We start from the raw sequence: 12,530 nt of genomic DNA, 5'->3' as shown, positions 1-12,530 counted from the left end.
AGAATCGCTCTGTGATACGTTTCCGTACTTGTCATTGGAGGTGAGGGCAGCGGGGGGGGTGGATTGGTAAATGAAATATGCCATAGTTGCCTCAGATTTTGTGCCTAAAACCTGAGGGCAAAGCAGTTTCCAGGTGCTTCGTTAGTAAAATGTTAAGTGTTCACCTAAATTTTCGTGTGGCGGTCTTACTATTATGATGATTATTTTTGCTGGAGAGGAAAACTGAACTCTCAAATCCGAAAAGAGCACTGAAAAGTTTAAAAATCTGTTTTTTTCCGACCACGTTTTTGCATTTCAAATGCATCCTCTCCCCTTAAGTCAAATGTAGCAGATTCTTTTTTGTCACTAAGATCAACTTTCTTCAAAAGGATTCAGGCAGCTTTGTTAGACTTGCTTGTCAGTTTGTCCTTCCATGACCCAGAGTGAAATTTATTCATCTGACTTCTAAGAGGCCGTAAACTAAAGGGATCCTTTTACAGGTTGGTCCAGAAACTCAATTTACATCCTAATACACTTAGAATATAAATGTCAGGCCTATTGTAATGGAGTAGAAAAGCACTGTGAAAGCATTGGTTGTTTGGGGACTTGGGTGTTGGTGAAACTGAATGCAAGGTCTTTTCATCCGCCCACGTCATTTTCTTTAACCTTATACAACGAAGTATGTGTTGATGTATATGGTCATATATTTATATTCATGTTGGCAAGGAATAGTTTTTAAATATGCAGTTCTTTTATTCCATTTTTCTTTGCTATGTTCACATTTAAACCAAATGTGTGTCCCAGAAATACAGACAAGCTGACATTTCTTTGAAGAAAAGTAATCACTGAGCCTCGATTTTTTTCTTCTGTCGGTATTGCTTTCATTTCTTGCCTCTGAGAGTTTTAAATTTTTTTATGCTGTGCTCTATTAGGAATACACTGAAATACATCAGTGTACATATTTTTCTCCCTTCCCATCCCCTCTCACCTCCCCCAGTTCTTGACAGAAGGTGATTTCCTTTGCGATTAGTGCGCGAGCCGGTTTGTGTTCCTTATGTGCCAGGTTGGGAACTTTGGGAAGGAGGGGTCCTCTTTCCCTCCTTCTGAAGGTGACTCACAGAGCCAGTTTCACTCGTTCTACATTGTTGCCTCACTATGTACATTGAAAGAAGGAGAGATCTGTTGACGACGTTGGACTCAGAATTGAGCGTATTTGTTCTGACAGGTCCTATGAGATTCCAAAGCTTTTTCATAGCTCCTGTCCGTTACGCAGGATGCACCTATTTTGTTGAGAAAGTTCCTTGTCATAGGCTTGTTGCCTTCACAGGTCTCTTTTAGCTGGAGGGATGGTGAGGTCTACCCTGCAAGTCTGGTCATTCCCCGAAGGTCTGGGGTGACTCACACAGGATCCAGACAAGTGGCGTGTTCTGAAAAATCTACAGGAGATATCAGTGAGACAGTGCTTGCCAAAAATGGAGTGTTGAATGGTGGAGGTTTCGAAAACCTGTTACTCACTAGCTTATTACCTTCATAGCTTCCCTGGCTTCCGGGCAAAGGTCTCAGCCCTGCCTGGCCTCCCAGCCCTTCCTGACTGTGCCCCAGTCCCCTTGCAGCCCAGCTCCTGTCTTTGTTCCTGCTGCTCTGGCAACAGTGAACTACTTCCCATCCTCTTACCCTCCTCTCTGCTTTTGTACATGTTCTCTATGTGCCTAGATGGATCCTCCTCCTTTGGCTGGCAAACTCCTATGCACCCTTCAAAGGCCAACTGTGACTCCTTCCCCTTTATGCACAGAGCCTGTCATACATCCATCTGGAATACGGCTCGTCCTGCAGTAGGAGAGTTACCTATTTACATATCTGAGACCCTTGTTGACTTTGAGCTTCACTAAGCAGGACAGGAATGAGACCTCTCTGTCTCTGTAACCCCAGCCTGGCACAGAGCACGTAATATTTGTGGAATTGAAAGGGGAGGAGGGACTGCAGAGTCACTACTCAGAGATACGAGCCACTGCTGCTGCTGATAGTAACAGCAGCTAATCAATTTTAAGGGCTCCTGATGTAGCAGGCTCTGGGCATTATACACACTGTCTCAGTCTACCCACCATGGCCCTGTGAGGTTAATCTGTAGTTTCACTCATCTTGCAGATGAGGAAACCGAAACTTGGAGAAATTACCCTCCAAAAGTGACAAAGCTGGGATTAAAACCCACCTACCTGTACTTGATCTTGGCCTCAGTTTCATTGTCTTCATCTAAAAAATCTAGATAAAAATAACACTTGATAAGACTCTTTTGAAGATGCCATGACTTACGTGAGGCACTTAGCACAGCACCCAGCAAGCATCAGTAACCGTTAGTATTTGCTAACATTGATGCACACAAGGGCCCTCAGCTAGCAAGGGGCAGGGGAGACTTTAAACCCAGGACTCGCTGGCAAGTTAGAGCCATGCTCCTAACTCTGATGCTCATGGGCCTCCCCAGGGTGCCCCAGCCTTGAGAAGCAAGAAAAACACCCCACGGACACCGTGTCTCTTTAGCAGAGGCTCCCACTCTCCATCCAGGAGCCTCTGGGGAAGCAGCGGACCCTCCACCCATCACTGCGGAACTCGGGAGGACAGTGTGGACAGTGTTCAGTTGCCTGGTGGCTTAGGACCCCAGCAAGCCAGCATTAGGATATTACCAGCACCTCATTAGGCTCCAGCACTAATTATTTATTTCTCCACAGAGAAGGAAAGTGTGGCCCTGGTGCTCAGGGGTTCGGTCCCTAGATCAGCTGGTTCCTTTCCTTCTGACCTCAGGCAAGTCACTGCATCTCCACCCAGTGGGAGTCTCTGATAAAGCTGCATCCCAGAGATGGGATGCAGCCATCCCTCCCAGCCTCCTGAGCCGTTAGGAACATAAACCTTTACACCTTCCAGGGCGAGGGCTGGTCTTTTAGATCAGCACACCAGTGACGGCTTCACCTCTAAAATTATGCTTCCTAAAGGGATGAACTGAGAGCGGGTCTATATTAATGCATTCAGTAGCCGATTCCTGTAGAAATTTGAGTTGAACCAAAAAATGTATATTTTTCATTGAGACCAGAAGAGTTATTAAAAATATATACAGAGCTTTTTATAAATCAGACTACTGTATTTGGTGGATAATTTTAGAAATAAATACTTTAAGCTCTTGAGTGTGAGGCTGGTTCAAGTGACAGCTATCTCCAGTGCTGTGCTGTCTTGCAGTGAGAGGACATAGAATTTATTTTGAATATTTAAAAAAAATATATGGTTGGGCTTCCCTGGTGGCGCAGTGGTTGAGAGTCCGCCTGCCGATGCAGGGGACACGGGTTCGTGCCCCGGTCTGGGAAGATCCCACATGCCGCAGAGCGGCTAGGCCCGTGAGCCATGGCTGCTGAGCCTGCGCGTCTGGAGCCTGTGCTCTGCAAGGGGAGAGGCCACAACAGTGAGAGGCCCGCCTACCGCAAAAATAAATAAATAAATAAATAAAAAATAAAAAAAAAAATAAAAAAATATGGTTGAATACGTTTTTACAAATCTCTGGGAGAAGAGGTAAATTCCCTCTTTTCCTTAACCACTTCTGACTCCTCCCTCCCTCCTCCCCTCTCTTTCTTTCTCTCTCTCTCTCCCTCTGTCTCTCTGTCTCTCTGTCTCTCTCTCTCTCTCTCACACACACGCACACACGCACAGACGCACACACAAAATGAATGAAATAGATTTGTAAAGAAACTGGATCATTGTCACATTGGTTACATTTGATTCTGGCTTTCAGTCTTTGGCGCATTTGAGAAGGCAGAGGATCCTGATTTATCCTTGACTTTCCCCTCCTCTCTGCCTAAACAAAATCAGAGTTCCCAGCAGCAGTTGACAAGCTAAGTTAGCACATCCAGTCCCATCTCTCCAAGGCCCCCCACCTTCATCGGTGGTCTTTTTTTTTTTTTGCGGTACACAGTCCTCTCACTGTTGTGGCCTCTCCCGTTGCGGAGCACGGGCTCCGGACGCGCAGGCTCAGCGGCCATGGTTCATGGGCCCAGCCGCTCCGCGGCATGTGGGATCTTCCCGGACCGGGGCACGAACCCGTGTCCCCTGCATCGGCAGGCGGACTCTCAACCACTGCACCCCCAGGGAAGCCCCGGTGGTCAGTTTTTGACACCACCATCTTGCACCCAGTGTTAGTGGGCTGGGGGCTGCAGCACATCTCAGCATTCAGTCTCTGGAATGCTCACCAGCCTCTGCTCTTGGCCTTCACAGAAAGCCAGGGCTGTGTATGTGTGGGCCTCTGTCTACATGCCCGGGTAAGTGTAATTGCCCAACCGTGTGTGTTGTTTCACCAGCAATAAAAATCCAGCAGGGAAATGAATGCTAAAATTAGTTTGTCCTTTGACAAGATCTCCCCAGTTGAAAAATTTTTGTTTATCTATATGGCTGAGCAGACTTTGCTAAAATCGAAATTAACTGCCTTGTTTAATGGTGCAGCAGATTGTGTTTTGAAGAGCTTCCAATGAAATCTCCTTGAAACGGCATTTACTCTAGAAAGTCTAGCCTCTGGCAGAGTTACTGCATTTTTCTCTAGGTGTTTTTTTTTTTTTTTTTCTCCTTATGTTAACTGTAGGATGCACACATGGAGTCCACCACTGGACCCAGGGTCACTACATCTGTTAGCTGAATGGATGGGCAGATGGGTTGACTGACAGGTAGACAGTTTAATTGCCATATGTCTTAGATGTCAAATTTGCTGACATTTAAGAGGAAGAAGAACCTGTAATTGGTTTCCTCCCAAAATGTTTTTTGCTAAACTTCACCCTATGGCTGTATCTTTGGGCTTCATTCAACAAAAGCAATATTTATTAAGCACTTAGTATGTGTTAGGCACATGGGATATAGATTTGAACAAAATAAAATAGCCCCTGCAATCAAGGAGTTCACTATCCAGTGTGGGAACCAAGCATCCAAAAGTCATTACACAAATAATTATTTAACTATAGCTGCAGTCGCTGGAGTTTTTGGTTTTTCTTTTTTCCTTTTGCTTGAGGAATAAGTCAAATACCATAAAATTCGCCATTTTAAAGTGTACAGTTTGTTGGGTTTTAGTATATTCACAGGGTGGTTTTTATCGTACAGTTGAGTGAAAAAAACCCATCTGTTGTGTTGTTTTGCTGGTGCACAAACAATCGGTTTGACTGACTTCAGCAGATTTTCCATTATGCTGGCATTGTGATCATTAATGTCATAAATGGGGGGTGAATGGGGCCATCAGAGAAGTCAATTCAGACATGGTATCCTGGAAGCTGCCCTAAGGGAGAGTTCTTTTGACCCAAAACAGAAGCTCCTTCTCACCCAAGATGGCTTCTCTGAGAACTTTCTTCTCTGACCCTAACTTGACCCTACTGGTTCTGGGAAACCTCCAAAGCATCCTGTAAGTCCATTTTTCTAAGCATATATGCTAAGAAGTTCCTAAACTAGAGGTGGAAGAATCTCAAGGATTGAGAACCCTCAGGATCTACGCCATATATTCTAAAGCCAAGATACCAAATGCAGTGAAACATTCCATGATGTAGCTCAGCTGACTGTTGCAGCAAAACAACCACTTGTTCATTGGTCTTCTAACTTCCTATTATTAGACTTGAAATGCAAATCACTTGCAGTTTCAGATGCATTGCAGGTCTATCTGATAGGGCCCATGTGGGAATTTAAGGGATCTGAGTTTGGATACTGACTCTGCTCAAATTTTGCTTTGAATTCTTGTTCTCCTCTGGAGATGGGGGTGATGGCACAAGCAGTATCCTTGGTGGGGTGTCGTGGAGGAGCCAAGGTACATGAAGTAAAGCTGCTTTGGACCTGAACTACCTCCTACTGGTAGCTAATCTTTCAGGAACTGGTCTGATTGGTAGATAGTCAGCCATCTATACAGAAAGTTTCAGGGGTCTCCCCTTCCCCCTGACAACACTGATTTCATCAGAAGATAGCTTTGTGGCATCACCGAGAGATCTAGAAAAGTAAAGGAGCATTACTGCTATTCAGAGAGTTTGGGACACCCCCCTTAAGACATCAGTATCAGAGGTGAAATTTACCCTTGTAGCTACTCCAAGATGATGACTATCCTAATAACGTCTTCTGTTTATACGATCGTATACAAACTATAGAGCGCTGTGATATTCCTTATCTCACTAATTCTCATGTCCACCTTGTGATGCAGGAAGGCTGTGATATTCACACAGTTTATTTTTTTTTTTTTTTTTTTTTTTTTTGCTGTACGCGGGCCTCTCACTGCTGTGGCCTCTCCCGTTGCGGAGCACAGGCTCCGGACACACAGGCTCCGCGGCCATGGCTCGCGGGCCCAGCCGCTCCGCGGCATGTGGGATCTTCCGGGATAGGGGCACGAACCCGTGTCCCCTGCATCGGCAGGCGGACTCTCAACCACTGCGCCACCAGGGAAGCCCAACAGTTTAGATGAAAAACACAGGACTCAGAGAAGTGACTTGCCCACGACGGCAAAGCTGGCTCTTGTATCCTCCGTCTTTTCTTTCTTTTCCTCTAAAAAGCTTGCCTACTTTTTCCACTGCACTGTTCTGTAACATTTTTCCCTATGATTTGCCGATGACTTATCAGTTCCATTCACAGGACTTAGGTAAAACACCTGCTTGTATAATTGCTGACATTAAAAAGAATGTCATGAGTGCATCTGACAGTTCATTTTATTTACTAGTTCCCTTCTGCTTCATAGATTCCTGTGAGTTTGGGTTAATTAAGCCAACTTATTTTTGCTAGCAAGCTGGCGATCCTTTGGGTTGAGTCAGCTGAGTTATCCCTGGGCTGTGATCAGTGACAGAGCCTTGGGAAAGCCTCACTTCCTTCCCCCTTAGAGCACGGGATGGCCATGCAGGGCTTCTGGATATGAACCGCAGGACGGCACAGGACTTGCTCTGTAACCATACATTTGCGTCATCCTCTTCTCCTTTCAAAGGTACATGACCGATGGTGGACTCGGCCTCTACACCCGCCGCCTGAACCGGCTCCCTGATGGGATGGCTGTGGTGCGGGAGACCCTGCAAAGAAACACCTCCCTGGGCCTCGGAGATGCTGACAGGTAAGCCTGCTCCACTTGGGGTTGCCCAGGTGTGGAGGTCATTCCAGAGGGGCCTGAGAAATGAGGGCAGTGATAGTGAGAGCGGATGGGTGCTACTTTAACCCACCAGAGGTTGGGAGGCCTTGAAGCTGGGCCTCTGATTAGGAGCTGGCACAGCAGGAGGGAGAGGGCTGCTGACCAGCTCTTGCATCCTGCTTCTGGGTAGGATGGTGCTTCTGACAGCATGAACCCAGCGACTCAGGCTGGGCAGTTTTTGTTGTTGTTTTGACTGTTGCTACTGCATCTTTATCAGTTCAGCAGGCCCTGGGGATCTGCTTTTCTTCCTCTGTTAGCCAGCTTTCTAGGTATTGCACCTTGGAAGGAACAGAGTCCCTGGTGATGCACAGAAGGTCTGTGTGTAGAAGGGAGCTCTCCTGGCCATGGCTGAGCAGGCTTCCCCATAATTCTCCGGTTGCCTGGTGATAGGAGGCAAGGCTTAACCATGTAGCTTTATACACTGCATGCCGAGTAGTTGACATGATAGGACTTGACCGGTCTTCATTGCTTCGGAGACAAAAAGAGCTTCAGAAAACAGTATAATAAAGAAGAATATTTGGCCTCCAAGTTTCTAGTCTTTACTCTGACACAAACCAATTCTATGACCATGAGCAATTTATTAAAGAAGGGGCTTGGACTGTATGATTTCCAAGATCCCTTCCAGCTCTGATGTGCTATATTTCTAGATTTCAATACCCTTTCATGATCTGACTGTTGAAGGATTTTTCTGGCATATTTGACCTCTTTCCACATCTGGGTTCATGAGACATAACATGGAATTTTAAATTTATTTTTATTTATTTATTTTTGGCTGCATTGGGTCTTCGTTGCTGTGTGCGGGCTTTCTCTAGTTGTGGCGAGCGGGGGCTGCTCAGCAGTTGTGGCACAGGGGCTTAGTTGCTCTGCGGCATGTGGGATCCTCCCGGGCCAGGGCTCGAACCTGGTGTCCCCTGCATTGGCAGGCAGATTCTTAACCACTGCGCCACCAGGGAAGTCCCCATAACATGGAATTTTGATGTGAGTGGTTTGAAATCACTGTGCCAAATATTTGTATCACAAGCCCAGCTTCTTACTATTCTTTTAGCAGGACATACTTTTTTACAGAGAGTGATATGACTTCTGTAGTACTCTGGCTTCAGAGAAATAGGGCAGCATTATTTTGAAGTTACCACCAGAAATGGAATTTGCTGAAGAGGAATCCTCACCTTCTCTGGGGAAGACTTGGAAGCTTGGGCTGGTATGGAGAGTACTGAATTCGTTGTCGGGAAGTTGGCGTCTGCCCAAGGCCCAGGCTCTGCCACCAACTCAACTGTGTCCTTCTCTGAGTCTCCCCAGCATCCAAGGTGGTGATTGATACCAGAGAGGACAAAAGACTTGTCCAGCTCAAGTCAGCTTTTTTCCTGTAATTTTATTTAAAGTATTGGTTTGAAAATCCTATAGAAAGATGAACCGTTTGAGAACTGCTCTTTCTAAGGCTAAAACTCTCTATAACTAAAATCTTTAGAGTGAATATCAGCAAAAGAAAAATCAGTTGTTGTAACACCCCCACTGGAGATTTCACAATTTGCTAAATTATTTTGCTTATTTGCATTCTCTTGTAAACACGGAGTTGCTTAGTAAATCTATTAGCATAAAGTGAAGGCCTTTTTCCCCTTGTAGCAAAAGCAGAGTCTGCAGTAGGCAATTTAATTTAATGCTTCATTGCAAGGTTAATGGAATGATCATAGATCACAGCTGAGCTTGTTCCTGCTTTTGGAGGTGGAGGATTTGGGTGGGGACTGGAAAGATGGGTGGCATTTGTTCTGTTGTTCCAGCTCAACCCCTATGGTGGGACCAAGGAGACAACAGTGTCTCCCGGTTCTCTCCAAGCTGGAATTGCTCAGATGTGATCATTTAAGACTGAATGGATAACTGACCAACTTTTTTTTTTTTTTAATGAATTTATTTATTTATTTATTTTCGGATGCATTGGGTCTTCGTTGCTGCACACGGGCTTTCTCTAGTTGTGTCCAGCAGGGGCTACTCTTCATTGCGGTGCGCGGGCTTCTCATTGCGGTGGCTTCTCTTGTTGCTGAGCACGGGCTCTAGGCGCGTGGGCTTCAGTAGCTGTGGCACGGAGGGCTCAGTAGTTGTGGCTCGCAGACTCTAGAGTGCAGGCTCAATAGTTGTGGCGCACAGGCTTAGTTGCTCCGTGGCATGTGGGATCTTCCCAGACCAGGGCTCGAACCCGTGTCCCCCGCATTGGCAGGCGGATTCTTAACGACTGAGCCACCAGGGGAGTCCCCTGACCAACTTGTAAAGAAATAATTCAGGTGACTTTAAAAAAAGGATTTAATAATGCTTACAAATTTTCTATTTTATATAAAAGTTTTGACCTGTAGGCAGTGAGATATTCTGCATTATTCTTGAATATGTTAAAATTCTCTACTCTCCAAAGTTAGTGTAAACAGACCATAAGAATTCTTTATCTCTGGCTAAGGTGAAACAGCAGTAGATTTGTTTCTTTCAAGTTCCTCATGTAAGTCTCTTCCCAGAACTATATTCTAGATGACGGTATCCCAAAGTGAGAGGCTAACATTAATAGTACAGGAAATAATTTTAGATGGTAGACAGGGAAATACTTCTTTTTAACAATTACATTTTAATTATAATTCAAAAAAAGATAAAAACTAGCATCTCAAACCCATGATTTTACAAATATTGCTTAGGGTAAGGATAGTATAAGCTTGGGATGATTTAACGTGAAATATCAAGGAAGACTATCACAGATGGTGTGCAGATATATCAAAAAATAAAAAGTAGTATGCAAATGGCTGCTGGCTAGGTAATCCCGTTCTTATCCTTGAATTGGAAATATGTTGTTTAAATAATTTAGACAAGTGAAAAAAATATGCAGAGAACCCAGCACCTTTCCAGAATTCTTCCCTTTTAACCTGAAAAAAAAGAGCTAAGGTATTTCTGTGAAGTTTTTTAATAAAAAGACAGCCCAGTCCTTAAGGATTCACACACAAGCAGTAAACTACATGAGTTCTACAAAGGAAATAGAAAAAGTACTGAGAGATGATTTCTGATGAGCCCTCAGCAAAGGGAAGGCAAGCACAAGGAGGGCGGATCACCTCACAGTGCAAACAGGAACATCATTGACCTTGGCAGTGCAGCCCCGAAGGACAGCTCTGGGGGTGGGGGTGGGGCTGGGGGGGAAGGCCCTAAAGGATGCCGACCCACCAGGCAGGCCGTGGCTGTCGGCGACGGGATGTAGCTGGGGTATCTTCAGGGTTATTAAAAGTAACTGATAGGAATGTGTACCTTCAGAGTCTGGGAAACAGAGACCATATCTGTTTGTGAGTCTCGTTATGTCACCAGCCAGCTTCTGAGAAATAATAAATGACAATCGTAAATTCAAGATGCCAAGTCTGTCCTTGATCTCCTGTCACTCTTTAGGGTTGCCACCCGTGGGCTCTAGTTTTTACCTGATAGTCATCAGGAGGAACTTTAAGCAAACTAGAGCCAGCTGTCTGAGAAGGGAGGATCAAAAGGGACAAACAGAGGTGGCTTATTACAAGCTGTTGGCCCCAGATAACAGATAACTAAAGAGAGCTTTGGCATGGAGGTCTGTGGACTGGCAGCCTGGGAGAAGGAAGGAGAACAACAAGGAGGGCCCAGGGGCTGGGCCCACAGTCGCATGGTTTGTGGATCTCCAGCTGGTTGCACGCACTGCTGTGTCCTCGGAACCCATCAGAAGTTCTTGAACTCCAGTGAGTTGAGTGTTTTCAAAGCTTAAAGGTCAACCGCATCCTGATAACCCGCCAGTTTGATCCAGGTGGAAGCTGAGCTAATTGTTCCAATGGGTGATGGAAAACAACAAGAAGTCAAGAAATCCAAAGCAATATGGCTGAAGTCTTACTTAGCATCCTGAAGTACACTGCCAAATGTGATTTAAAATCTCACGTATGGTATTTAAATGGAGAATAAATAAGTGCTTCCTTGCTATATCAATAAAATGCTTGATTTGTACAGGAAAAAAAAAAAGCGTAAAGGTCAGCTGTGGGAAAGTTTCCACTCTGAGGCCCCTTTCTTTGTCCCCCCAAAGCATCGCTGTGGCCCTTTCCGGCATCCTGCTTTAGAGAGCAGTGGACTAAAACAGTTAGATGCTCCCCCGATGGTCATGTACGTGTCATTGAGAGCACGTGGAGGACAGAAGCCAGGCTTCTGTGCACATAGATGCTGAGGAGGACTTTGCATTACTTGGTAACTTTCTTCTCAACCATTAAAACGCTTATTGAACACCAGTTGCTTTTATTCATTTAGGTAGTAATAAAAATAGCAGAAAAACTAATGCCGCCGTGTTAAAACGTCAGCCTGAGACTTGAACAAAATGAAAATTGCCCTCTGACATCACCAAACAGGAAGGAGAAACTATTTTGTTTTGTTTTGTTTTTCCCTTGTTACAAGATTTTCATTGCCCTGCAAATGCTGCACATTTTAGGTATTGAGATGGCATTTCATTTGGGCTTCAGTCATTGTATAAACTGGACTGTCTGCATTTTGGACCCAGGCCTTGGTGCTCGGAGCCGTCCCAGCTTCAGCTTGAACAGGGAGTCCCACAGTGTGAGGATGTAGCTATGCAACCTGGTATTTGACCAGCCTGCCAAGCCAGGCCCTCCTTCTTCGGTGAGAGTGTCACAAGATCTCCACGAGCCCAGGGCACTGCTTGGCTTTGTGATTTGTGTGGAACAACACGGCCTCCTGGCACCAAGCAGTGCATTCACAGATGCAGGCCCGACCTGGAGGAAGGAGTTGAATCCAGGCCAGAGCACCCCAGCCAGCAGATGCAATTGGTAGGAGCCCTCACCATGTGGTAGGTCCCCAGCCCAGCTGTTTCTTAGGCATCGCCCCTGCTGGGATATGCAGGCTAGAGGGAGCACAGATGGGAATGACTTCTCCCCTCGTCCTCCCTTCCAAGCCTGGGGTAAGGAGAACAATGGCCCCACAAAGATGTCCCCGACCGTAGCCCCAGCACCTGTGAATATGTTATGCTACATGGGAATTAAGGTTGTTTATCAGCTGACGTTTAGATAGAGTGCCTTGGATTATCCAGGTGGGCCCAATGTAATCACAAGGTCCTTAAAAGTGGAAGAGGCAGGAGAGGGGGGCAGAGTGATGACGTGTGAGAGGCACCACCCGCTCTGGCTGGCTTTGAGGATGGAGGAAGGGGCCACAGCCAAGGCATGTGGGTGGCCTGTATAAAAAGGAAAGGGCAGGGCTTCCCTGGTGGCGCAGTGGTTGAGAGTCCGCCTGCCGATGCAGGGGACGCGGGTTCGTGCCCCGGTCCGGGAAGATCCCACATGCCACGGAGCGGCTGGGCCCGTGAGCCATGGCCGCTGAGCCTGCGTGTCCGGAGCTTGTGCTCCGCAACGGGAGAGACCAC

General features: G+C 46.0%; 1 protein-coding gene across 8 annotated transcripts in view; it reads left to right on the top strand.

The window, feature by feature from the left end:
- The window catches only part of NAV2 (neuron navigator 2), a 770,197-nt gene that overhangs the window by 638,073 nt on the left and 119,594 nt on the right, over positions 1-12,530 (top strand). For all 8 annotated transcript variants that reach the window (XM_081241078.1, XM_081241077.1, XM_081241076.1 and 5 more), the window contains one exon: positions 6,944-7,066. In XM_081241078.1, the coding sequence (XP_081097204.1) occupies positions 6,944-7,066 (123 nt within the window). The remainder of the gene's footprint in view (positions 1-6,943; positions 7,067-12,530) is intronic.

Source organism: Mesoplodon bidens (assembly GCF_964165515.1).
Source record: "Mesoplodon bidens genome assembly, chromosome: 7".
Lineage (NCBI taxonomy): Eukaryota > Metazoa > Chordata > Mammalia > Artiodactyla > Ziphiidae > Mesoplodon > Mesoplodon bidens.
This window is presented reverse-complemented; position numbering and strand designations above follow the sequence as displayed.